The sequence below is a fragment of the Brachypodium distachyon genome, chromosome 3, assembly GCF_000005505.3.
Source record: "Brachypodium distachyon strain Bd21 chromosome 3, Brachypodium_distachyon_v3.0, whole genome shotgun sequence".
Lineage (NCBI taxonomy): Eukaryota > Viridiplantae > Streptophyta > Magnoliopsida > Poales > Poaceae > Brachypodium > Brachypodium distachyon.
In genome coordinates, this window is record NC_016133.3 from 7540348 (window position 1) to 7567394 (window position 27047).

The 27047-nt window shown below is 45.4% G+C and overlaps 5 protein-coding genes and 1 long non-coding RNA gene across 7 annotated transcripts; 1 reads left to right on the top strand and 5 right to left on the bottom strand.

Moving 5' to 3' along the window:
• Positions 1-50: 50 nt before the first annotated feature.
• Positions 51-710, bottom strand: LOC104583986 (RING-H2 finger protein ATL80). Its single transcript, XM_010238046.1, has 2 exons — positions 367-710; positions 51-291 (listed from the first exon to the last, which is right to left on the bottom strand). The coding sequence occupies exons 1-2, from the start codon at positions 708-710 to the stop codon at positions 51-53; spliced, it is 585 nt and encodes a 194-aa protein (XP_010236348.1).
• Positions 711-2425: 1715 nt separating this feature from the next.
• LOC100837276 lies at positions 2426-7260 on the bottom strand. 2 transcript variants are annotated; one of them, XR_002964330.1, is made up of 4 exons: positions 6942-7260; positions 6738-6826; positions 3091-6661; positions 2426-2986 (listed from the first exon to the last, which is right to left on the bottom strand). It is a non-coding gene; the product is annotated as an uncharacterized LOC100837276 (long non-coding RNA). The 2 variants fall into 2 exon arrangements; XR_731279.2 differs by lacking the exon at positions 2426-2986 and having other exon boundaries at positions 3709-5651; positions 6096-6661; positions 6942-7259.
• Positions 7261-7959: 699 nt separating this feature from the next.
• Positions 7960-8874, bottom strand: LOC104583987 (RING-H2 finger protein ATL80). Its single transcript, XM_010238047.2, has one exon. The coding sequence runs from the start codon at positions 8745-8747 to the stop codon at positions 8088-8090; it is 660 nt and encodes a 219-aa protein (XP_010236349.1). The 5' UTR covers positions 8748-8874; the 3' UTR covers positions 7960-8087.
• Positions 8875-10779: 1905 nt separating this feature from the next.
• On the bottom strand, positions 10780-11322 carry LOC104583988 (E3 ubiquitin-protein ligase EL5). The gene has a single exon (XM_010238048.1). It carries the CDS (start codon positions 11320-11322, stop codon positions 10780-10782), a length of 543 nt encoding a protein of 180 aa, XP_010236350.1.
• A 4000-nt stretch (positions 11323-15322) lies between these two features.
• On the bottom strand, positions 15323-16120 carry LOC100834717 (E3 ubiquitin-protein ligase EL5). Its single transcript, XM_003571120.4, has one exon. The coding sequence runs from the start codon at positions 16108-16110 to the stop codon at positions 15508-15510; it is 603 nt and encodes a 200-aa protein (XP_003571168.4). The 5' UTR covers positions 16111-16120; the 3' UTR covers positions 15323-15507.
• Positions 16121-20082: 3962 nt separating this feature from the next.
• On the top strand, positions 20083-21295 carry LOC100835023 (RING-H2 finger protein ATL80). Its single transcript, XM_010235799.3, has one exon. It carries the CDS (start codon positions 20530-20532, stop codon positions 21055-21057), a length of 528 nt encoding a protein of 175 aa, XP_010234101.1. The 5' UTR covers positions 20083-20529; the 3' UTR covers positions 21058-21295.
• The last annotated feature ends 5752 nt before the right edge of the window (positions 21296-27047 follow it).

Consider the following 27047-nt stretch of genomic DNA (forward strand, 5'->3'; position numbering starts at 1 on the left):
CAAAACCGTCACTGCTACCCCGGAAGATATGTACACGTTTCTCCTATAACCTACACCGGCGGCAAAGCACCCTCAGCCGGCGGTTCCATCTCTAAGGCCACAGCTTTCCCAGCAACCTTGCGCGGCGGCGAGAGGTCGCACCGGCAAACAGGGCACGTCCGGTGCGAGTGCAGCCACATGTCGATGCACTCGACGTGGAACAGGTGCTTGCACTTGGGCAGCTGCCTCACCATCTCCCCTGCCTCCAGGTCCTCCAGGCACACGGAGCACGGCTCGGCGCCACCGCCGCCGCTCTCGAGGTCGCCGCCAGCAGCAGCAGCTCCCTCTTGGCCGCCACGGGGAGAGGACGCCGCCGCGTACGCGAACCTGGGCAGCGCCTCGATGGCGGCCTTGGGGAGCCCGAACGTCCATGCCGTACTCCGCGGCGCCGTGGCGGGCTCCGGCTCGGCGGCGGCAGACGATCTCCCTCTGATGATCCCGACGCGCCAGCTCTCCGGCGCCAGGCACTCGCCGATGCCGAAGGCGAATAACGCCAGGACGGCGAAGAGGAACGCCTTCCAGACGCTGACCGTGGCCACGAGCACGCAGAAGACGAGCATCGTCAGGAAGGACACGGCGACGCCGTAGCAGGTGCCGCGCCGCCTGCCGTGCCCGTTTGAGCCCTCGCCGCCGCGGAACCACGCCGGGAGCATCGCCAACAGGCCAGGCATGATCACTTTCTAGCGGCGGGCGGGCGGTCGATTCTAATGTTTGAAGTAAACTGCTGCTGCGGCGATTGCTGTGTGGCAATGGCGAGTGTTCTGCGGGGAAGAAATAGGCAGAGCGTTTGAGCCCGTGGGATTAGAGCGCGCGCGGCAACGATGGATGGTGTTCGATTCTGGAGAGCGCGGCTGCCTGGCGCGCGGAAGATAAAGTATGTCTTTCTCTGACGAAAAATGCATGTTTCAGGTCCTGATAGAGGGTCAATTTTCATGCGCTGGCCATTACTATTAGCTAATTTTTGGCATGGTAAATGATACGTACGACACGGTGGAAAGCGACACAAGCTTTACCCACACGGGCACACATGCCCGGAGCAGGACTATACATGGTAGACGTACGAGGAGTCTGGTCAACAATAGCCTATCTCTGGTCAATCGATGAATACCTCAATTTGTTTATTTTAGTTGGGGGCGGGCTGACTTGAGACGGTATGTAAAACTAGACTTAATTTTGGGGTGTGTCACTAGGCGCCTGTTTTTTCATATCAAAACAGGAGCCTTTTTTTTGCAAACAAAACCAGTCGCCTGCTAGTTAAAAAGAAACCAGTCACCTAAGACATAGAAGGACTAAACACAAGATCTAGCAACCAGTCGTCTGATCCTTGATTAAAAACCAGTCACATAGACAGCCTTCTGACGGGTTCTTTAAGAGTGACAAAATCAAACAAAACAAAAATCATGTTCTGGACAGAGTTCATAATCAAACATATACTATCCATCATGAACAAATAAACAGAAGAATGAAATTCAAAGGGTACGGTGATTCAAAGGTCAATTGCAATAAAGTTTGATCATAACACCGATTGCAAATTGTAACTACATGCAAGTAGACCCATCAAAAAATCTAGGACACTGCCATTACATAATGAAGAAAAGAAAGAAACAACAGGTGGTGCAAAATTAGAAAAATTTGATTGCAATTGCATTCAGTAACAAAATCAAAATAGTGGCCTGATTGTTTAATAAAAAAACTGCCTCATGACCAGATTCATGTGTTGGAAATATGCCCTAGAGCCAATAATAAAGTTGTTATTATCATATTTCCTTGTTCTTGATAAATGTTTATTATCCATGCTATAATTGTTTTGACAGGAAACTAAATACACGTGTGGATAAATAAACAAATATCGTGTCCCTAATACGCCTCTACTAGATTAGCTCGTTGATTAAAAGATGGTTAAGGTTTCCTAACCATAGACATGTGTTGTCATTTATTAACGAGGTCATATCGTTAGAAGAACGATGTGATGGACAGACCCAAACCTAAGCATAGCTTTTGATCGTGTCACTTAAGTTTAAATTGCTAATGCTTTCATTATGTCAAGTATCATTTCCTTAGACCATGAGATCATGCCACTTCCTAGTACCGAAAGAATACTTTATGGACATCAACCGTCATCTCGTAACTGGGTGATCATAAAGATGTTCTTCGGGTATCTCGAAAGGTGCTTGTTGGGTTGTATGGATCAAGACTGGGATTTGTCTCTGGGCCCTCTCGGTAATATAACATCCTAATGAGCTTGCAAGCATGTGACTAATGTGTTTAGTCACGGGGATATTATGTTGCGGTACGAGTAAAGAGAACTTGCCGGTAACGAGATTGAACTAGGTATGGTGATACCGACGATCAAATCTCGGGCAAGTAATATATAACGAGACAAAGGGAATTGGATACCGGATTAATTGAATCCTCGACATCGTGGTTCAACCGATGAGATCTTCGTGGAATATGTGAAAACCATTATGGATATCCAGGTCTCGCTTTTGGTTATTGATCAGAGAGGTGTCTCGATCATGTCCGCATGTTTTCGAACCCATAGGGTCACACACTTAACGCTTAATGTCGCTAGGGTACGATGAGATAATAGATGGTGATATCGAATATTGATTTGAAGTCCAGGATGGGATCCAGGACATCACGAGGAGCTTCAGAATGGTCCGAAGATAAAGAATTATATATGGGAAAACTGTTTCGGAAAAGTTCGGGATATTTTCCGGTATGGACCGAGAATGTTCTACAAGGTTCCGGAAGTTCTCAAAAGGTTCGGAATGTTCCAGAATATTCCTGAGAATTTAATCGGGCCTTTATAAAATTAATTAGAGCAATCTAATTAGTTATCCCCTAATGGGCCTAGGCCCATTAGGGGGAAAGGGGAGGAACAACTGAGCTCGTGGGGAGGGAGTCCTCCCGGGACTCCTTTCCGGGATCCCCTGGCCGGCCACCTCTAGGAAAGGAAAGGGAAAAACTGAATTAGGAAATTGATCCCTATGTGATCAAATTCCTATTTCTTAAGAGGCAAGAAAGGAAAAATGAGATTGTCTCTCTTACCTGCCTTGCCGTCGGCCTCCTCCCCTATATAAGGAGGGAAGGGGCTGCCCCTTGGATGCCCCTGCTCTCCCTGACCTCCTCCTCTCACGCGCACGGTGAAGCCCTGCCCGTGGAAAACTTCACCATAGCCTACACCACGCCATCGTGCTGCTGGAATCTCATCGACCTCTTCTCCTCGCTTGTTGGATTAAGAAGGAGGAGACGACGTGAAGCTGAACGTGTGGATACTAAGGAGGTGCCGTCGTTTTCTACACTGAGATTGATCTCGTCGAAAGTTCCACTACGCCAACAACAATCCTATGATCGTAACGCTTTGTGGTCTACGAGGGTATGATGCTCATTATCGCTCTCGTTACTTACATCTACTAGATATGTTCTTAGGTTTCTTCCGCACATCTCGTAGGAAATTTTTTGTTTTCCATGCAAAGAACCCTTCATCATGCTCTTTGAATCAACTACAGTACACTTGTCCAGTCTAAAACAACAGAAAGGGAAGGAAACACCCTAACACTAACTGAGTTACAAGTTAAGACAACAAAATTCAGCCTAAAACTACTAGTGTGCGAAATATCTCAGAATTGACAAACAATGCTGAAAATTAATAGTCTGCGATTCCAATAACAAGCAAATGCAATTGCAATTAATAAAACTTCCGATTGCTCATAGTAAGATACATGCAATTGACTAAAAAGAATAGATAATGGGCACATTGTACCTGTGATCCACACTAGACTAGTGACAAAATTTCAGACAAAAGATATTCAGCCTCTGGACATAGGGGAAGACTAAGGCTCAACAACAACAAATAAAGGATGGAACTACAACCGTGCAATTCCAGTAACAAAAAAAAGGCAGTAGCAATTCATAAGACATCAGATCGCACAAAGTAAACTAAATGCAATTGAGTAAGAGAACAACAAGGAACAAATTTACGGTTCATTCACATTTGGGAAAGTGCATTTTTGTAACTATGATGTACACACGGAACTAACGATCGACAGATAAGGAACAAAATTTATGGATAGCAATTAACTGCAATTGCATATCAAAAGACACACGATTGCAGGTATTAAACTACATGCGATGCAATAGCTAATACTAATTAAAGTGGATTAAAGTAGGTTCAGCTAATGCACAAAGATGCTTGGGTTAGGTAAATAAAGGAAGGTCTAAACTACACAAAGGCTCACAAGGATTATTATTTTTCTTGCAAAAGGACTAAACGACACAAAAGAGAGAAAAAAGCACAATAGAGAATTCTTCAGATACACGTATCAAAAAGGCAAGATGTAAATACCAGATCGTTAATATTTTCAATGATCAAGTCGGTCTCTGAATAATCTTTGGATGAATAACCATCCCGCACTTAACAAAACCAAAGTGAGAGATTGACAAAAGGTATAGAATAAACTCACTTCATACACAAGGATGGGGAGAATTCTACATCATGTCTAGTGCAAATAGGTAAGAGGCAGAAAAACAATAATGTAATTGCAACAATGATTTGAGTGCAATTAAATTTAAGCTGTGCAAAACTAGGGAAGATGGTGATATATCCAGAACAATAAGTTGCAATTGCAACTTGGGAGAACTGAAAATGCAACAACAGAATGAGTGCAATTAAAATTAAAAAGCAGTAAAATGGCTCCTGACGACGAGTTCAAATTGGTTTCGCATCTAACTAACACCTCGGCGCCTCCAACTGGAGTGCAAACTCCAATTTGAAAAAGGTGCAATTGCAAAAGTACAAGTACTGTGATTGACTCTGAATCAGAATCATAAGTGCAATTGCACTTTGGCACAATTTAGTTGCTAGGTATAAGTAATGCAATTGACAATAAAATGCAGTCCAAATCCATCCCATAATTAACAACTAATGGTGCTTGGGGAAGCATAAATCATAAGTGGATATTTCTGTTCCTAAAAAACAAAAATAATTATTTTGACAAACACAGTCACGCTCTACCTGGGAGTGGCCAGCTAGCACCCGAAGAGTGCATACTCTTTACCTGGGAGTGGCATTATACCACCAGAACATGCACTTTGGCAACAAAACAGAGCATGGGAATCTAAATAAGAGAAAATAAGATTATATGTACTCTCCTCTAATGTAGAATCAAAATCAAAATAGTCCCAAATTTCCTATTTTGCAACAGAGCATGGGAATCTAAAACACATATAAACCCAAAAAATGTAATTGCAACAACTTAATTCTAGAATTGCACTGCATGAACTTTAAAAAGTTGGAAATTTTTAGTTTAATCATGTAAGTGCAATTCAAATTAGAGGGAGCTGCAATTGCAACATAAAATTCACCTGCTAGGACACGAAAAAGGAAGAAACGAGACTTCCCCAATCAGGGTACCCTAAGAACAGAACACTACGACAGCTGCGTGGAAAAAGGCAGCAACAACAAGCTGAAATCGAGCGATGAGCATGAATCGAAATCACAAGCCTAGTCAGAACGAGCAACAAGCAAACGGAAGTGAGAGATGGAGTCTAACCTCAATCCACAGTCAACAAGCCTAGTCAGAACTGATCAGGCAAGTCGTTTTCAGCACCTACATGTATATTTTGCCCACTTCTTAGTACTGCTGATATTGTGCACAAATTAACTTGAGTTGACAAAATGCAGGGTTTCTCGTCGGCATGGTTTACTGAAGCATTCAATTCAACATATACAGACTATAACACACAACAACAATTTGGAACAGCTCAGCCAAACAATGCAGAATACAACAATTTGCTAAGGGATATGACTTCCCTTGGTGTAAGTAAAAACAAAACCTACCTTCTAAAATAATGTTCTGTTTGTGAAAGCTGTTAAGAGATAACTTGCAGATTTTTGAATTCTTACGGCACAAATTGGTGATTTCGATACAGATGACAATTTCTTCAGTGGTGCACGGATGATTTAAATATAAAAATATAAACAAATAACTCAAAAGAGAAAATATGCAACCACCCAGAAGAGAAATTAACTAGCTTTTGGTTTTGCAGCATACCTACGACATGACGATAGATCAAACAATTGATATAGAACACATGGAGATGTAGGACCTAGAGAAGACATACATTCTGACAAATAACATAGAACAGGCGGTCAGAATTGAGGAAGAAATTGAAGAGGCGGATAATGATTGGATAAATTATGATGAGATTCAGGAAAATGGAGAAAACTTGCTGAAAACAGCCAAGAAAATAGCAATGATGAACTGCAATGCAAGATGATAGTGTACAAGAGAGCACAAAAATGAGTGCTCGGGGAGCACCAGTAACACTTGATCCAGTGCAACCACCCCTGTGAAATCAAAATGCCATTCCAGAACAACTAACGCAGCTCAAAGTAAAGCATAACCAAGCACGAGGAGGCCAAGCTACAAGTAACATATGCAGAGCAAACACCGCCGCCGCCAAACACCACAATGCAGACCTCGCCGCCGAACAAACCAAAATTCTGAGTACAGCTAATTTGCACATCCCTTGCACGCCTAATAGCTGACTAGAGCTCTCCGACGACGGCCACGAAACAAACACCCGTGTCGCCTCTGCCGTTTTCCCCTCGCCACACCTGAGCCAACGACGCAAAAATCAGAGCCAAAAGTACAGGAGAAGAGGCACAACAAAGGAAAACAGATCGCAAGTACCGCTAGCCACGTCAGGGGGTTCACCGGAGGACGGCGGAAAAGCAAAAGCCTCCTGATGACAAGCGCGCAAAATCGAACCCCTCTCGACTCTGCAGTGTTCACCTCGCCAAACACCAGAGCCAAATCAGCAGCAGACAGGCGGGGGCTCGCGCACGCGAGCCGCAAAAAAATTGCTAGACGGAGAAGTAAGAGCGGGGAACTCACCGGAGTAGGGCAGAGAGGAACCACCCAGGCCGCCGACGAGAGCGAATCAAAGGAATCAACCCTCTCTTGCCTCTGGAAGCTTCGCGTAGCTACGCCCCCAGCCAAGGAGAAAGCAAAAAACTGAGCGCCCGAAACGAGGAAACACATCAGTTCGCAGAAGGGGCGCCGGGGAACTCATCGGAGGGCGGCGGCGAGCAAAACCCGCCGACGGCGAGCGAAATCGCCTCTCCATGTCGCCCTCTCGACTCTCGAGAAACTCGTGGTCTACAGCTGAGCAAAATGACAGACTGCGTGGAGTTCAGAAAGAAGCGGTCCGAGCCTGGAAAAGAAAAGAGCCAGCCCGACCAAAGTTTCCCGAATCCTGATGCGTCAATCCAGGTGAAAATCGTTAATTTTGCCCTTAACCTCTAGTTCTGTGGTGAAAAACTGTAATAATAACGTCTTTTCAAAATAAAGATCTCCTCCTTTTAAAAATATAGTGCGAGTGCCTTCCAACCGTTTATAAAAAGTTGTGCTCAAATACTCTTGTTGATTGCCTAAAGTCAAGAAAACTAATTAGTACTCTATCCGTTCACAAATAAGTTTACTTTTTAGAAGGACGAGGGTGTAGTGCTGGTTGATTCGATCCAAACGAAAAGTTGCGAAAGCTCATCCTATGCCACACATCTTTGATCCAACGGCTCATATCATGGTTGCATGTTTTCATCCAAAATCGTTTACAGTATACTTTCTCCCTCGGGTCTAACTGAATCTTTCCCTTGTCTCAAAGCTTGTGTACTAACCTCTGTATTTTTATATTTTCATCGAATTGAATTAGGTTCTAGTCTGTGTATAGCGATTATAATTCTGATATCGGTTAAGAATATATGAATTCATTTCATAAGAACAACCCAAGAAATGCCTGCACAAAACGTCCCGCTTACTATTCCTGAACTGAAGACAAATAAGAAATTGCACAAATTTGCAGGGAGAAGAACTGAGTACAATAGAATCAGAATATATAGAAACGCAGTGTGGAGACATGATTAATTAGTTGCAGCCCATGCACAGCTTTACGGAATTTTGTGTGCTGAATAAAAATTGACATCGTCGCAACTTAAGATGGTGGAGAAACAGTGACAGACACTTGTACATGCCCTTTCCTAGCTACACCGGTGGCAACGACTCATCCGACGACTCCGGCGCCCCTTCTACCGCCACGGCGACGCCCTTCGCTACCTCCACCATTGGCGGCGGCGCGATCACGCAGCGGCACATCGGGCACGTCCGGTGCGAGTGTAGCCACATGTCGATGCACTTCACGTGGAAGACGTGCCCGCAATTCGACAGCCGCCGCACCATCTCGCCGCCGCGCACGTCCTCCAGGCACACGGAGCAGCACATTGCCTGCTCCTGCTGCTTGCCGTCGACGCTCTCCAGCGGCGGGCACGTGTAGGCGAACGCCGGCGGCAAGTGCGCGGCCGGCAACGACGCGCACGCGCACCGGCCTGGCACTGGCACCCGTGTCCGGCCATCAGGAGCCGAGAGAGCGATGAGCGCGCTCGCTGGCCTTCCCCTACTGCCGCGAACCCATGTCCTCGGGCTGGGAGCGAAGCAGCCGAGGATGCCGAGGAGCAGCGCGGCCACGGCGGCGAACGCGAATGCCTTCCAGACGGCGACGGAGGCCGAGGCCACGAGCACGCAGAAGAGGAAGATGGAGGTGCAGAGCACGCCGATGCCGTAGAAGACGCGGTATCCGTCGGCGCCGTTGATGTTGTCTTCGTCGGCGGCGGAGCTCGGCGACCCCCTCGGGTACAAGTTGAGCATGATCGACGAGCAGATTGATAGACTCGACTTGTAATACACTGGACTGGAGCAATTAGTTGTGTTCGCGCTTGTTGTTGCACTTCGGTATGTAATTAACTTGATCAGTAGTACTAGTATGGGATCGATGTTGCAATGAACGGATGTTTTCGTGGCAAATAAATAGTGTTCGCCTATGGGGTTTTGGCGTCTCGTGGCAGCCACGGCGTGGATGAAAATGACGGCGTTGCCTTGACGTGTGAGCTCCGTGGCATCCAGATGCCAGATACGGAATTGGAGTATTGGACGGCTCGTGTTTATATGTTTGTTGCAGTGTGCCGTCTGAACGCAGGGCCACCGCCACCTTTTTTTTAAAGCATCTGGTTTTATTGGATCAACAAATTTGTGTACGTGGGATCAACAAATTTGTGTACGTAGGATGAAAAACCTGAAAGACAAACCGACAACAAAGATTCCTAATGAAAATAAAAGTTACGTCAAGATAATTTGAAGCAACAATCTTTAGACCCATCATCCGTATGTTAGAATTTCTTCATGTCTCTGGTGATGAAATTGCATAAGCCTAAATCTGCACAAGTTGGACTAACCTCATACATTTTAAATAGCCACGTGAGTCGCTCACCACAACCGGTGAGAACTTAAAATCGTTGAACGGACTTTGGCCGGAGACCCACCCCTTACAGGACAGGTTGTCGAACCACCTATTCGTCACCAGACTGACGAGGAAGAAGAACAAAATAACGAAAAAAACATACCGCGAGATCCATTGGTTCTATGGAGTAGATCGTGTAGACTATGCCAGGAAGAGCACGGAGACGGGAGATCTTCTGAGAGATCGCCATGCGGGAAGCCCCTGCCTCACAAAAAAAACTTGCACTGCTAGTTGGACTGCCCAGCGCTTCGGTGAAATGCGCGCCATCAAAAAGGGGCTGAGGCTGGTTTGGTCGCATTGCCACGTGGGCTTGTTGAGCAGCCCTGTAGTCACACTAACTCAATCCTTAAATTTGGTTCAGTGTGGAATTATTAAGCTAAAATTGTCCAAATAAACTTAAATTATGATCTAAAGTGTCACAACAGAGTCTCCAAATAGGGCCAGGGTATCTAAAGTAGAGCTCCCAGGTATCGTATATGGATATGGCCATCGTGTACAACAGTTTATGCTACCCACCGTCGAGACCAATTCACCTGGACGACGATTGAGACACAATCTTCGTTTCCCTTTGAGAAACAAAGCCGCTACTAATCCACAGGTCCTGAGGTAAATAAAATCATCTAATTTCCTTTATGTTGTAGGGCACATATTCATCAAAACTTTGAACTTGACAGTATGTGATAGTAAGTATTTATTATACCTCCAATAATAACACATTTCCACTCATTGTCATATATGAGGTCAGTGGCGGAGGCAGGGGGACAAGCAGGGGCCTGGTCTCTCCTAAGATCTAAAATTTCGCCCCAACATTTTTGTACTACCAACTTTGTTCAAAATCTGCGACAAGTAATTTCGGCTGGAGGGAGTGCAAGTTTTGTACTGTTATGTTCTGATCCCTCTAATAATTTTCTATTCTGCTCTGGCCCCTCTTATAATTTCCCCCCGCCTCCGACCCGGTATGAGGTTGAATAGTGGTGGAATGGATATGTTCGTATATGGCCATTACATAGGACGTGGACATGAAATATATTCACGGATTCACCACACTAAGAAAAAATCAGAAAATGAAACCCGAGTTTGACTTTGAAGATCATTTCTATATTACCATGTACATGTCAATCCCAAGAGCCAATCGGATAGGACCAACCATTTCATCCCAGCTTCCATTTCCGCCCGTCATCCTCCTTTCTAATGAATCTCTCCCCAAACTAAATTCAATCTGAACATAGATATATATCCGGAGAAAAGACAGGCCAACAAACTAGTTTGAGCAGACTTCTTGACACGTAATTTTTACATTGGTTATACAATTCGTACTCCAACATAAGTATATTACGGAGGCACTCTCTGGATACGAACTAATGTTGTTGAAATTTGGATGCATTACACCGGAGGCACCAGCTGACGGTCTTTGGAAGGAGGAGCCTCGACCGTGGCCCTGCAGAGAGGGCAAGTGGAGTGGGAGCGCAGCCACAGGTCGATGCAGGCGACGTGGAACAGGTGCATGCACGCCGGCAGCTGCCTCACCGTCTCCCCTTCCTGCAGCAAGCTCAGGCACACCGCGCACTGCGCCCACCCGCCGCGCCCTCTTGACCCGCTGCCTTCACCACGGCCGTCCTCCCCGCCGCCGCCGCCGCCGCCGGCCACGCCTCTGTGGTACGAGAAAGACGGGAGCGAGGCCACGGCGTTGGGGCTCAGCCCGCCGCCGCCCGCTTCTCGGCGCACGACGAAGAACGGGCGGCGGGGCCCCACGTAGACGATGCGGCGGGGCCGGAAGCAGAGGCAGTCGCAGAGCACGATGATGAGGACGCAGGCGGCGGTGACGCTGAAGCCGATGACGAGGAGCGCCAGCGTGTCGTGCGTGCTGTATCTGCCGCCGTCCGCCGAGTACGGCAGCGTGCTGTTGGAGCTCGACGACAACGACATGGCCGGCCGGTCGACCGAGACCCACGGCTTAGCTCTAGCTCTAGTTTCTATCCGTGTGTCAACTGTCAGCTAGCTTATTGTTTGAGAGCTTTACCATCGAGATCAATTGTGGTACTGCTTGTATATATGTAACTTGGATTCTTCGGGGCCGATTTGTATATGTCCAAATGCAAGTAGTTGTAAAAGTATTATTGGCTACATATATGAGCGTTGAAAGAACTGGATGTGATTAGGAATACTGATTAGATTAGTTGAAGAATAGGTCATACCCAAGTTTAGTTAATTGTGTGCGTGCGTCATGCATAACTCGGCGTTACTCGGAGTACATCTTTGGAGATCTAGGTTCATGTCATGTATGCTTCATGCCCTGCATTATTTATGGTTCGCTGGCCCTTCATCCTGGTAAACTGTCGTCTCATTGGTTAAAACAACAACCGCAACTTGCTCTGTTTCTCAACCACTGACATTTCGCTAATGCGGCTTGCTAAGTGCTAACTGAATCCATCACTAGTTTGTGTAGTAGGTTGATGTCAATGGAATATATAGTCACTAACGGATAATCATCGGCTGTTTTTCCTTCATTTCCTCAGAGAATATACCAGGCCTAAACACAAGGAGAAGCTCTGTCTGTCGTACACGGTCACGCTTCACCAGGTAAGGAAGTGTTATTTTCTTCTTCTCTTTTCAGGAAAGAACGCGGAAGTTTTATGTATATAGTCTGGAATAATAAAAGTTATAGCACAGCCCAGTTAGACACGATTAAGCCTGCTCAGCCCAACAGTATGTATAGGAAACCCAAAAGAACCCAAATTCTCGTGGCATCATCAACGAGTGCGAACGAAAATAGATCAAAAGTCAAAACAAAACAATTCTTCGACATGATGCGGCGGGGGTCTTTTCTGACGGCAATAATTGGTGTCTTGGTCTGTAGGGTGTGCCTTTGAATATGTTGTCCAACTGATTTTCTTTGGCCAATCCGTTTTTCTATATGAATTACAGAAACACACTCCTCATTTTTCTTTTTTTCTTGGGAGGATAAAAATCAGCACTGCGCTCTCCAAGGAAATAGGTGTTTGTGTATGGCCTATTCGATTCAAACGATTGATTGATGATTATATCTTCAAGATATCCTGCATGTTTTTTTTAGGGAAAGCAGTAGATCAAATGATCTACTGCAAATTTTATTGCCAAGTATTTACATATGAAGACAAGATTCATTTATTGCCAAGTATTTACATATGAAAAAATGTACAGGGCTATCTAAAAGTTCTAAGCCAATCTAAAAAGGCCGAGTGATACTTTCTCTTGGTCCGGTGGAAGACAAGATTCATTTCTTCCAAGAAAATTCGCCGGCATCTGTAAAGAGATGGATTATTGAAGATGAAGTCATTTCTGACTCTCCAGATGCTCCAACAGACCAGAGTAATCATATCCATACCAAATGGTTTATTAAGCTGCCTATTAATCTCAGAGAGGATGTGAAGTGTGCATCCATGAGGCATGAAGCGAGGGCAAAGATACCTCCAGCATGCAAGGGCAAAGGGACAGTAGAAAAACAGGTGATCTCTGGTCTCAAGGGCGCGTTGCTGACAAAGGATACAGGAGTATGAAGGCAGATGGAAGTTCTTCCTGAGGAGCATAGCTCTGGTATTCAATCTATGGATCATGAGGAGCCAGCAAAAGATCTTGTGCTTAATCTGACAGCTTGAGTCCTACTTCCAGTGAAATGCCACATGAATCTCAACATGTTCAATCATAGAATTATAGAATGAAACTGCAGAAAAGACTTCTTTTGTTCCAGCAGTACACCATGTATCAGGATATTGATCAAGGGCCAGATGGTCAAGCAATAAAGACATCTCCTGAAGTTGATATCCTACATGTTCATCCATATTGTTTATATAAATATTGTGTGCACTCTTATGGACCAGCAGACCGAGATGTCACCGAAATAGCAAAGTCAAACACGAACACTGTTGGCATAAGGAGCGGTGGAGTGGAAGTGGTACGCTGGCTTTTGCCCGCATCTTTCAAAAAGTCACGAACACTATTTGCTGAAACGAAACTGTAGATCGCAGTGGAAGTGTTAGTTTGCAACTTTTATCTTGGTTGAACACACGGTTGGCTTATTTAATCTCTGTGTAGACCGCAGTGGAAATTTTAGTTTGCACACCCTTTTCTTGGTTGAACACACAGTTGGCTTATTTAATCGTGTGCACGCATGAAGCATGCTCGTCCCACATAATTGCAAGGTAGTCCTAATTATTTGGAAGTGGGAGTACTTATCCAGATAATTAATCTCTTATTTTTTTCATCAGTTGTTCTACTTTGAGAACCAATATGTACTCTCGCCGTTCCATATTAAGTGACTTTCTATGAGTATCTAGACGTTTTTTAGATATAGATACATTCATAATTGGACAAATTTAAGTAAGTTAATATAACGGAGGAAATAATTAACAGTGACATAAGACTGTTTGATAAGAACATTTACAAAAGTCTACTCTGAATTAAAATGTTTACATAGTGAGAAAAAATTGGGGGAGAAGAAAACTGACAGTACATAAAAACTCAGACCCTTATCCAATAGTCGACTAAGAGTCAGCTAAGAGTCGAGCTAGTTACCATTATACAACGTAGAATTTAATGTAAATCTAAAGTCAGCTTAAAAACAAAACTCATTCTATTAGCTATTTTATCATCAACTCTGTGTCATGTAAGAATTAGTATTGATTTTATCTTTGTGGATGCTCTGCTGACCTTGGCTTACAACAAAAGAGAAGGTAAGGGTGTGGTAGCACACCCTGCACGCCACGATCAGAACTGTATCCACAAATTTTTTGGTGAAGAATCCGTACACTTAAAAAGGTACATGGGTCCCATGTGGAGTGACGATCTCACATGGTTCTACCAAATTCCTAAAACCGCCTACACCCCAAATTCTAAGTTAGCGTCTTGGGGCCCAAAGGCCTTGGGCACTTTCCAGACTGAACTGTCGGTATGTTCGGGTTTTCGGGTTCTGGGTTCCATTTCATTCATGTTTTAATGTAGTTTGGAGATTGTGTCGGTTTTTCACCTTAAAACCCAAATAAACTACTCCTTCCGTCCCGAATAAAGTACTTTCTTCGCGGCTCCGCTTGAATCCACTTCAGTTAATTCAGGACTGAGTGAGTAATTAACTTGAAAATTATAAGACAAAATCTTTCAGCCAGCCCAAGGCCCTCTGTTCGAGCTCGAGCCTACTAATTCTACCCATCCACAATTTTTCTCTCCAAAATTCATTAGAAAATCTCTCGGTCAATCCAACGCCCAACTAGATCTCTCCAAACCCCGGTTAATTTTACTAGGTCGCTCTTGCTTTCCCTAGCTAGCCTATTTTAGGTTTGTTGGTGGACCTGATTTTCTTTTTAAAATTTCGAAACTCACCTCTAGAACACCGAATAGACCTTATTTTCATTTCAAAATTTCAATACTCATATTTATTTTCTCATCATATATATTGTTTGTTCTTGCTAAAGAGTTTCATAGGTCATAGTACGATATTTCAGTAATCTTCCACCATTGGCGAGCGTGGCTTTGGGTCGTTGAGCTACGAGAAAGCAAGTCCCGAAAGCTATCAGACATGAAAGGTGAAAATGTGAGATAAAAGCTAGCTACCGTAAAATCAGGATGAGAAAGAAGCTAAATTATTGCTCTTAGAGGAGGATGAACATAGTTTGGCTTTCTAATAAAGCTGGGCTGAAAAGCCTATTTTCTAAATAAAAAAATTGCTCTTACATATGTTCGTCTCCTTTGCATTGACCAATGCCGCCATTATCCAGATGGAGCCCTCCCGGATTCTATTCAATCCAATGTAAAATATGTACCCTCTGCCACTAGCAAAGGCCCCCTGTTCTACTTTTTTTTAATGCCAGGACAAAGGAGCTCATCACTCCTAGTAGTTTAAAAAAAAACAGATAATCCCCTGTTCAACTACTCCTGCCCGTCACTGGACGCGAAATTGCACGAAATAAAATCAACCAAAGGCCACACTCAACTAAATTGAGTATAAAGAACATGTCAAAGAGATGCCTAAACAATCAAGAGTAGGAGAATCTTGTAAATCTCTCGATACGAAATTCTACCTAGTGTATATACAGAAGTGCAGTGCAGACAGACCCATTGCTCCAGCGGCGGCCGGGCAGCTCAAACTTTGTCGGCGGCGGCGGCGGCCGAGGCGACGACGTCGCAGCGGCAGAGCGGGCATGTGGCGTGCGAGTAGAGCCACATGTCGACGCACTCGACGTGGAAGAGGTGCCCGCACGCCGGCAGCCGCCGCACCACCTCCCCGTCCCGCACCACGCCCAGGCAGATCGCGCACTGCGCCCACCCTCCTCCGCCGCCGCCGCCCCTCCGGTACGCGGCCTTGGGGATCGCCGCGAGCTCCGCCGGTGCCAGCCCCCCGCGCCGGCCGCCGCCTCTTCTCCTGCCGCCGCCCGCCGCCGCCCCGGACGCCGCCGCTTCTCGCTGCGCGAAGGCTCGCTTGAAGCAGACGGCCACGGTGACGACGATGAGGCCGCACGCGAAGGCGAGGCAGAAGAGCACCACCGTGTCGCACACCCTGTAGCTGCCGATTCCGGCGACGCTGGAACCGCCGCTGCTGCTGTGGACCTCGTGGGACGGCTGGGGGGAAGACATGGCTGGTACGGCTCGTTTGTTTCCCCTTCCCTGGCTTCTTGCGCGCGGCGTGATAGATGTGATTGCAGGATGGGCGGAGTGGGGCCAATAATTAATTAAGCAGCTTGACATTAAAGCCGTAAGTTCGTTTTTCTTTTTTTTCTTTTTTGTTCGGATTGCAGCTTGGGAAGCTTATGGTAATGATTCCGTTTATGTCCCATCAACCCTACCTATGGGGATTGCTTTTTGCCAATGAAATCAGGCCGCACGATGATAGCAACGACAGAGACGACCTCCGATCGAACGGACGACATTTATTCTCTGTTCCTTATCAGGGTTTGCCTAGATATTTAGCTGGGCTCGTGTGGCCGTAAGATGCCTGCTGCTAGGCTGGATATAGGCTCGATTAGAGGGTGCAGCGATGTTAATTAACTGTAATTTGTTTTGAGAAGAAAAAAAAATCGAGGATAAAACAAAAACTTCTCGTTCCAAGATATGACGAACGATATCCAGCAGAAATGTCGGCAATATTATTTGCCGTCATCTTAGGTTTCTTTCTAGAATATGCCGTCATCTTAGGTCTTAGGCTAACAATGTGAATATCAAAATGACTTCTTTCGTTGAGGCCCATTTGAACCATGACAGTCCAAGATTGGAGCCTTGCTAATGGGCCCATTGTACTCTGGGCTGAGATGACAGTAAGGTCATGTGTATTTGGAGTGAAACATATGAATTTGGAGTGAGGCCTTGGTGTTTGAGCATGTTATTTTCTTCCTCTGCCTCAATTTTCCAGATAACTAGGAGTAGTATTAAAGTTCATGATTTGTGGCACACAGAACCAAATAATTGCACTACTCTTCTTCAGCATTTGGGAGAACAGGCGGCGACTACTGTTGTTAAAGCGCACATATGACATGCTAATTCTCAGGTTATCCTTTGCAAAAGTGACACCACTAATTCTTGCTTGTGGCCTAAAGGGAAAACAGAACGCTTTACTGGTTCATCCTTTTTTTTTCTGGAAAGGTTTACTGGTTCATTCACCAACCTAAGATTCACACTGCACTATTTGTCTGTCCTGTGCTATTTTTACTTTCGCTCCATTTTTGTCTCGCTTTAGGCTCTGTCACTTCTGAAACTGATGCGCAGATGTTTCCAAACTGGGTTGCACTCACTGTCACTGCCAGTGTATAAAAATGCTCTTCCCAAGGAATTAACTGCTAACATGCAGGCTAAGGTCTCCACATTTTCCTGGACAGCAAAATCAATCACGCGACCAAATAATTAAATCTAAATTTGTAGATTGGTTCTATCTCCTCCTGACTCCTGCGCGGGGTCAAGCCATCAAAGCAACAAGCACTGAATTAGCGCTCGAGTGTTTTCTACACCGGTTCAGAAGTGGCTGCATTATCCCCAGCAAAAAAATAGATCAGTTCCTAATCTGCACCTACGTAAATTAATTATAGTCAGAAAGATCGATCCACGTCGTAGTCAACACCATGAGGTGTGAAATTCTAAATCCAATCATACACTGGATAATCATAAGCGAGCTGTTCTTCGTATTGGTGTTTGCTTCTCCTCCCTGGGTGGTCCGAACAGTTATCTGCCGAATCCAAAGGTATATTTCAACATCGGGGCAGTAGTTTTCAGTGTTATTTTCAGCTTGCCCGTGCATTGCATAGAAGATGAAGGTGGCTAGACTGAAGAGAGACTGGTTCCAGTTCCGGACAATCAAATATCCTGGCCCGGTTGTTCCCCTGGATAGGCATCAAGTAATTGTTATCCACTTGCTTTGGATGGCTATGACCCAGTTCTGTGCAATTCCCCTGTCCCAATCATCATTCGAATTTGCTGCTCCGTTTCTTTATTCCTCGGCAGACCAATCCACAATCCAGCAGCTCGAAAAAGAAAAGGAAACACTACGAAGAGAAATCAATCGTTTGCTTCATGTAATATCAGTACTTCTTCTCAATTTTGACTAAATTTGAATGCATCTATAGACTAAGTCATGTCTAGATACATCTAAATTTTGACAAACTTGAGACATATTTTGTTGCATGGAGGGAGTACTAGTTATTCAGCACGTCCTGAGTACGTACGATCGTATCTATTGGTCATTGGCGCGGATAATTCAGACGAGGCCAATGAAGCCGAGGTTTTTTTTTTCAAAAAGAAGGGCAACACCCGGCCTCTGCATCGATCGATGCACACAGCCATCAATTATTTTTAATATTCAAAGTGTATGTCTCAAGTTACATCTGAATACAAAGGGACAAAATGATTAAAATCAAGATCCTTCCAGCCTAAGACCTGTGCGTCACCTAAACCGGTTGAAGAACTCCCTGCTTACCATCTCCAAATGGTTGCACCTAGATTTCCATAGACCCATGTTCCTCCGTCCGAAGCAGTAGGGATCAGGTACGGAGCCAGTGGAACGCTTGAAGAACAATCTGCAGCAGGAAATTAGACGAGCTGAGCGTGGAGCACGGGAATAGAAAAAAAACAATAAACTCTCCCTTAACACACTCTTAATATGCCGTTGTGAGGTATTTTTCATGTGTGAAGTCAATTCATTTGCTATCATATCTGATTACACAAATGTTAAGATCATTTGGACTCGGCCAAACTTGATATAGAATATGTAATAGGTAAGTGCACCCCTCTGAACTATGGCCGAGCGTAAAAATTCTTAGCAACGTTATTCGAGCTAGAAAAAAAATGAGTTAGAAAGTCAAGCAAAATATTATGAATTGAGAAAATATACTTCATAGTGGGCAAAATCTGAAATCTTTAGAGAAGTGGGATTAAAATCATTTCAAAATAAAAAATAAAGTACTAGTTAAAAATAAATTTACTATGGGGAACATATATATTTTAAGGCTTCTTTGACGCGAATAGGAAAAATACAGTATGGAAATGGCATGCCATGTTAAATAGTGCAGATTCATATCATGCATAGGAAAGACGTAGGGTTCTTTTCAACAGGTTACAGTGGATGGAAATTTTCTTACGACATCTACTGCAAAATGAATACTAAGAAAAAAAATCCCCTGGTTTGCAAACCCACGAATGAAACAATCTGTGTAAGAAAAATTATAGAGGACGACGCAAATTCATGAGGATTCAAGAGTACATGACACTCTGATCCTGTGTGTCCTTATTCTCATGTTTTAGAAATCCCGCTAATCATATCTCTCGTCAATCTTGCGATGGCACTGCTATGAGGAATATGTACGTGACATGTTAAAAATAATAATTTTGAAATTTGGTAATGTAAACATCCAAATTTACTAATTATTGACTGGCTCAAATCTCTTTTTGCCTCCATGCAGGAAACTTCCGAAAATTAGGAATCGAAACAAAGTTAGATTACAAGGATGAACCCCTAGCGGTGGGATGATCGATAAGAAAAGAGAGAAGTACGTGTAAGAGAGTGGCAGACCATGGTGGGGCTGAAAACGGGCGAAATCTTTCCATCGGTTATGCAAAAAAAAAGAATATTTGAATCAATTTGTCCACAAAATTGAATTTAAAAATCAAATATTAAGAAATAAGCCCGCAATTAGTATCAATTTTGTCCATTAGCACCATCAGGCCCATGGCTCCATCATGCGCGCTTCATTTCTGGCTCCACCATTGGTCCACGTCCACATTAACCAATTCTAAATACCTACCCCGTATAACATGTTTCAAATTCCCTCTATGGCCACTCGTAATTTTACATCTTCCATGCCTCCACAATGTTTTCACCATGGGGTCCTCCAAAGTGAGGCTGCACCAACCTTCCACTAGCGCGCGTTTCTTTCCATTCGATGTTTTACGCTCCTAGACTTGCGCTCCGGCAAACATCACATTATAACCGCATCCGTATTGTATTTGCTTTGTACTCTCTCCGTTCGTAAATACTTGCACTAAAACCACGACAAATATTTAGAAACGGATGGCGTACTCTGTATTCATTTCCGAATAGGAGCACATCCTTTCGTAATTTCCAATTTCACTAATTGCTGGGCGGACGTACGATCTTGGCCCCACGCTACTCTCATCCACCGAGCTGATTTCCGTGTGCTCAAAATAATCCGTGTGCTGGCCATCCTAATCCGTGGGGGCAACCCACGCCACACTACACTCACACTTCAAACTTACCCAGGACCGGAAGTTTCTTTTTTTTCTCCCCCATCGGAGGACCAGAAGTTTCCAGCAGCATGTACGTATTCCAATCCAACGGCACCATTTGTGGAAACAAAAGCCCACTCCTCACCGCACCAAATCAAAATTATTTATTTCGCACTTAATTAGCACAATCAAAGCCCCTGTCATGCGTGCCTACACAAGCAGAGCACCACCACACCGCCTGGCCATTCCATTCCCCCTTCACGAATCCCAGCCTTCCACCAGGTAGGAACCCCATCATTATTCTTCGCACCCAAACCAAAACAGACAAAAGTTTACCAAGAACCGCACGCCACGACACACTGCCCTGCTTCGCTTTGGCTTTGGGAGTGGCCGAGTGGCATCCAACAGCGGTTCTTCTTCTCGCTTGGCTGGGCAGGCATGTCGACGCCGGGAGGAGCGGGGGCGTCGTCGCACGGGGTGTGCTGCAGCTCGGGCGGGACGCTGGAGCTCGTGGCGGCGTTCACGGCGGTGTGCCTGGCGCTGTACGGGGTCATCCTCTACCTCAACTACCTCTACGTGCGCTGGAACGGCCGGGACGGCGTGCACCGGGCCACGGGATCGGGATCTCCTTCTTCTTCAGCGGCGGCGAGGAAGGGGGCAGGCGGAGGGGGGCTCGACAAGGCGGCTCTGGCCGCCATACCGGTGTTCACGTTCAAGGCGGAGGACGCGCACGGGCCGGCGGTGGAGTGCGCCGTGTGCCTGGGCGCCATGCAGGACGGCGACGCCGTGCGCGCTCTGCCCGGGTGCGGCCACGCGTTCCACGTCGCCTGCGTCGACGCCTGGCTCCGCGCGCACGCCTCCTGCCCCGTCTGCCGCGCGCGCCCCGCCCTGCCGCCCAAGGCCAAGGCGGCGCCGGCCGAGCCCGCCGCCGCCGGCCGGATGCCGGACCTGGAAAGCCAGGCTTGATTAGCTTTGCTTGATTTTAGCCTTCCACATCTTCCGTGCGTGTTTTGTTTCCCTGTTTCCTTGCTTAATTTCTCGGGAGCACGAATGGTTTATCAGCCATTGAGTACATAATTTCGCTGTTGATGTGCTTCGATTCGCACCAAGGATAATGTTCGTGCCGTGGCTTGTAGACCTGTGCATTGGTGACCGGTGTTAATACCCTAGTATTGTGGTATTTTTCTCCTTTTTCCTAGTTTGAGGAATCCCAGTGTGCAGCTCCCATCACAACTCCCTGGGGAATTACCAGGTAGAAGTAGACACCTATTTTTTTTTTCTGCTAACTAATTTGATGGTTACTAGATGCCTGGTTTTTAACTAAACATGTGGTGTAGGGAAATTGGAGCTTCAGGTAGTAGATAGGACCAAATATTTGTACTGTCAAAAGAAAATCGATGGGGCCAAAAAGATTGCACAATAAGTAATTAAATTAACCTTGACCTGTGCATTGGTGAATGGTGTTTTTTTTTTGGTGAACGGTGTTAATAATGTAGTGTTGTGATGTTTTTCTCCCTTTTTCCTAGTTTGAGGAATCCCAGTGTGCAGGTGCCATCACAGCACACTGTTACATGGTGGAAGCAGACACCTATTTTTCCAGCTAATTAATTTGATGTGTTATTAGATGCCTGGTCTTTAATTAAACGTGTGGTGTAGGGAAATTGGAGCTTCAGGCAGTAGATAGGACCAGGGATGCAACCGGGATCCCGCGAAAGTTCCGTTTCTAGTTCATTTTTCAAATGTTCTATTCAAAATTTTGCTCAGAATTTAAATAAAAGATTTGAGAATTGAACTAGAAAAGGGATCCCGTTTGCACCCTATAGGACCAAATGTTAGTAATGTCAAAAGAAAATAGATGGGGCCAAAAAGATTGCAGATAAGTAATTAAATTAACCAACCGGCTAGTTTCATTGGAGCCAGTCAGGTGATAAAATTGGGGTGCAGATGGTGGATCAAAGAACGGCTGAAAGTGACGTTACAATTCCATTGGTTGCTTTCGGGGATTAAACAAGCCCATTATAGCAGAAAGGATGTAAGGGGGGGCTTTTACCTGTGGGTAATGGAATTTGGAACCTATAGTCTCCAGACAGCTAAGGTCCTTTTTGGGAGATGGCACATGATCAGCCTCCTTCTGGCATATGAAAGATAGCTCATTGACACTCCATTATCCTATCATCGTCCAAACATACTGTACCGGTTAGTGCTTGTTTTAACAATGGGGTTTGATTTCTTTTTTCCCTGTGCGATACCTCACAAGTCACAACAGATCGGGCCTACCCTGAATATGATGTTCTTTCTTCTCTTCTTTCGACATGTCATCCCCTGGTTAGAGTTACAGATCGCAGGGTTCGCATTGTGGATCACTCGCAAAGTTTTTTTTTCCAAAATATGTATTAATTATCCGTTTTCAGCGGAGGGTTCGAACTTGCTTCTTTGGTTATTTGGCGATGTTCAGGTCCTTTAAAATGCAAGATTTTTGTTTGGTTTTTCCTTAAGGGGGGAGGATCAAAGTTAGAGCAGTTCTTCATCATCAGAATGACAGCATATCATGGATCAAAAATTTTGTCCATTCGGTTATGGGGTTTTAGAATTTGTATCATCGTGGGAATGACGCTCGAAATGTCCACAAGGTGGTTTTATCAAGCAAGATTTCGTCATCGGCGGCGTCGGCACTATAGTCTCACATGCTCTTTGCAGATTGTGTCTTGGGAATGGAATGAAATCGGGTGGGACATTGTGTACTTGGTAGATGGGCGATGTGCTTGGAAATTGGAATCAGCATGTTGTGGTACTGTTTTTGGGCTAAAAGGGTGATAGAACCATCGGGTCGGTTAGTACGGAGTCCCAAAGCCACACACCTTGGTTGATAGTGCTTTTCGGTTGCGAACGAAGCCCAACTCTGACATTGGTCGGTCACAGACGAGGCCTATTTTGGTTTCCCTCTTTTGGCCAGAGGTGTTGGGTGAATGAGTGATTGTCTGGTGCGAGATGTTATTTGCTCCCACTATCAACGAAATGAGTGAAATATTTTGCCACATTAAAATAAGTTTATTAGGTTTCTCTACTAATGTAATGTCAAATTAAAATAAATCTATGCTAGTGAACTGGGCCGGTTTTTCGTGAACCGTTAGAACCTTGATACAAACCGCAACGTTCTGGACCCTGCTAGTGCTAAGTGTTACTCCCTCCGTTCCATATTAAACGAGTCAAATTTGTTCAAATATGGATGTATCTATGACTAAAAGGCGTTTAGATACATGTAATAAAAAGTCACTTAATATGGGCGGAGGGAATACTGCATAACGTTTGGATGGCTGCTTTGATTTGACTTGTAAACAAGGTAAACTTTGGAGTTACGGTCAAAGCATGACAGGTTTTTCGTTCCACTTACATCAATTCGATCCAGAGCCGTGTATGCCACTCGATGTGAGGCTGAAGTGGTCTGATATGTACTAAATCAGATTAGTCAGATTGGACAGCTCCACTAGACTTGGTGGTCACTTCCCCTGACATCATGGCATTTGGGCAACCAGACTTGCCGGCATGACAGGTGGGTGGCCTCCGTGGGCGCAACACATGATCAAATCAAGGCACAAACAGTGTGGTACTATGCTAGCCTTCCTACAAATATTATTCTCTGTTATCCAGTACCAAGTGTTCCTCGCACAAAGGAGTATGTGGCTAATGCTCCATTATAATATGCCTCAAGCTTAAATAAAACAAAGATTTTTTTAGTCTTCGTGCATAAGCCTCAATCTCACTCCTGAACAAGATAATGCTTTGGACCATGTTTAATTAGAATGGTTGTTGACCTGTTGCTTGGACCATGTACATTATCCTTGTTCACAAATCAAACAGCAAGGTGCCTGGCTAGGCTAGATACCTCTGTTTGTGCTCGTTTGCTAGCCATCAGTCATGCCATGCTCTAATTATCAGTTGATTCTAGCGAGTAAATCAGTCTCTGTCTATCATTCAAAAGTAAAAAAGTTTCCCTCCCCTGTTACACTCACTCATTTCCAATTTGTGCTCGAGGACATAAGCTACACCACTCACTCATGTGCCTTTTGCAACTTAGCGATCTCAGTTAAGTAGGCATTGACCTAATGACCGGCTTTTACTATCGCAGTCCCCAGATTGATTTGTTTGCCTCCATCTGAAATTGAAAAGCTAAGAACCAACCATTAGATCCCGTCAATTACATCACCGTGTACGTTATGCACAGTTCGCTAGATGTCTTCTTCAAGTCCTCCTTCCTTCACTGTAAATATCTTCCGTGACAGAACAATTGCTGCAGTGTGTCGGATGTATGCTTCGAGTGAAAATTTGCAGGGATTCTCCATCCCTGCCGATGATGACGGAGCCTTCGGGTGTCGTTACCTCGTTGGAGGCTTCATCGAGGAGATAAATCCTCCCACTTGGATGTTTGGAGTTTCTGAGTGAAAACCGAAGATTTGTCCATTTTCGGATCGGGCGACGATGACGTCTTAACGTCGTTTTCCTCCTTGGAGGCATTGCCTTGGAGACCCCGACTCTAGATCGCTTTCGGTCGCGTGCTTAGTCATAGGGAGTGCTTCTCCTAGGTTTTGTCAGAGGTTGGGTGGTTTCTTATGTCACCTATGTTCTTGTTTATGTCTGGCAAGAGAATGCTTTTATTTTTTCTTTGGCGTGGTCTCGATGTATGATGCCTTTCGCACCGACGGCACATATGTGACATGTTGTTTTCTCGGTGGTGTGTGTCCTTTCGGCTGGCCGATGGCACAAGACTGTGGTGGAATGTTCTTGGTTGTGAGTCATGCTTCGATTTCATCGGCGGCATTCTCCGTCACGGTGGGTCTCTGTGGCGCATGGCCCATCGACTATGTCGGCTATGTAGGTGTCTCGGTGTGACCTGGGCTGCGCACTACCCTTTGGCTTCATCGACGACACGGTGATAGGGGGCTTGAAAACTCGACACCTTCCGACTAAATCGTTGGCGCTCCTTGTTGTGCATGTCTCTCGCTATTGGCATGTTTCGAGATCCTAGGTTTCTTTTTCCATGTTTATGTTGCCAAATGCTGCCGTTGTAACCGTTGTATCCCAATTTTTTTATTTAATTAAAATGGTGCAGGCTAGCTTTTGCCCATTGTAGTTCTCAAAAGCAATTGTTGTGGCTGCGTAATTCCTCCCCCTTTTTCTGTTCCTGTTGTTGTTAAGCACATAAGCACCAACCATTTCTCGAGTAAGCGTGTGTGTGTGTGTGTGGGTGGGGGGGGGGGGGGGGGCAGGATATGGAGAATGGGCCACAAATATTGCATGCATTGCCCATAGCTTAAATCACACGACATCTCCGCTGAGTACGAAATGTTGTTTACAACGTTCTGATATATTTCATCCATCCGGAAATAAGTGACTTGAATTTGTATAAAAATCTATACAAATGGCTTGTGCACCTGAGACCAGGGAAGGAGGTCTCCAAAAATTCACCATATTCTACATTATACTATGTAAATAAATAAATTTGCAAAAATAAAGTATGTATAAAAAGTCTTAAATGTCGAAAAATGAAATATACCCTCAAGATCTCGTAGCCATACAAGCGAAAATGACCGTCAAGACAAAAATGGCCTAGCCGGCGTGGCCAAGCTGAACAGTGTAGAAAAGAACGCAAGTATCTTTTATTTGGCGGCAAAATAATATTTTCAGCATCAAATTTGAAAATAAACAAACCAGAATTGAATGTACCAGCATCCAATTGGCATGTGCAAACGGGAAGAAAAAAAATACCAAGATGAATGATCACCGATTCGCATCGCATCACCCATCACGTGCTCGGCCAGGGCTCCCGCGGCCAGTTTCGGCGCCAGAATGACGAGACCGCGGAAAAGAAAAATTGGAAGGTTTCCCTTCCCCCCCTCTTTCCCCCCACGCGACGCCAAAGGCTAAAACGAACGCCAGCCCCGCACCAAAATGGAAAATTTGCTTCCCTCCACGGCTCCGCTGCTGTTTCCGCCGCTTGCCCGCTCCCACCAAGATTCCCCCGAAAACAAATCAAATACATGCCGCATTTGAGCATTTTCCCACTCCCTCCCGTTCTCCCCAAACCCCCGAAATTTCAAACCCAGCGTCGGGATCCCAAATTCTCGATCTGCCTCCCCTTCCGATCCATTACAAATACCAGCGCCACTTCTCTCCCTCGATCCAAAGCTGCTAGCTACCTATTCCCTTTGATCTCCTCGCACCAGACCACCGCGTCTCCTCGCCTCCAGGCTCTAGCTCACAAAGATGGCAATTCTTGCCTGCCGCAGCAGCTGCAACAAGGAGAAGGTGCCGCCGCCGCACGGCGTCGCCGTCAAGAGCCACAGGATGAAGAGGGCCGGTGCGTGCGGCATGAAGGCCAGGAATCGGGTTCCCCTACGCGACATCACCAACCTCTTCCTGCCTTCGGCCGAGAGCGCGTCAGCCGCCGCGCAGCTGAGGCCGCGAGAGGAGCCGGCACCGGCGCCGGCGCCGGTGGCCGCGCGGAGTGGTGCCCCGGACGTGGTTGCTGTGCAGGGGAGGAGGCTCTCGCTCAGGAAGGAGTTCAGATAGCGCGCGCTTGGCGCAGTTTTTTTTCTTTCCTTTTTTAGCTTTGCTCGGCGCTGTTCTTCGTTGGAGATTTTGACGGCAATTCCTTTCATTTTTTTTTCTCCTTTAGTTACTCAGCCAATTTCCTGTTGGCTGGCTCAAGGGAATGGATTGTTCATTGTTATTGAGACAGGAATAGGGCATGTTAAATGGAAAGGTATTAATTGATCCCAACTCTTGATCGAGATCGTTCCTTCTTTCTTTCCTGCAAGTTTTTGCTTCATGGTTGGGTTGTCTGAATCCCAGTAGCAAGCTAGTAGCATCGGCAGCACCTCAAGTCATGCAATTCAACCTTCAGAAATCACAATGTAATACAGACGAGGAAAAAAACAAAAACCCACAAAACTGAACCA

What these genes read in the sequence shown, in the direction of transcription:
- LOC104583986 (XM_010238046.1), bottom strand. Translation starts at nt 710, where the DNA reads ATGCCTGGCCTGTTGGCGATGCTCCCGGCGTGGTTCCGCGGCGGCGAG. An exon ending in GCCATCGAGGCGCTGCCCAG is followed by an intron (nt 292 to 366) that starts GTTCGCGTACGC and finishes CGACCTCGAGAG; the next exon opens with CGGCGGCGGTGGCGCCGAGC.
- LOC104583987 (XM_010238047.2), bottom strand. Translation starts at nt 8,747, where the DNA reads ATGCTCAACTTGTACCCGAGGGGGTCGCCGAGCTCCGCCGCCGACGAA.
- LOC104583988 (XM_010238048.1), bottom strand. Translation starts at nt 11,322, where the DNA reads ATGTCGTTGTCGTCGAGCTCCAACAGCACGCTGCCGTACTCGGCGGAC.
- LOC100834717 (XM_003571120.4), bottom strand. Translation starts at nt 16,110, where the DNA reads ATGTCAAGCTGCTTAATTAATTATTGGCCCCACTCCGCCCATCCTGCA.
- LOC100835023 (XM_010235799.3), top strand. Translation starts at nt 20,530, where the DNA reads ATGTCGACGCCGGGAGGAGCGGGGGCGTCGTCGCACGGGGTGTGCTGC.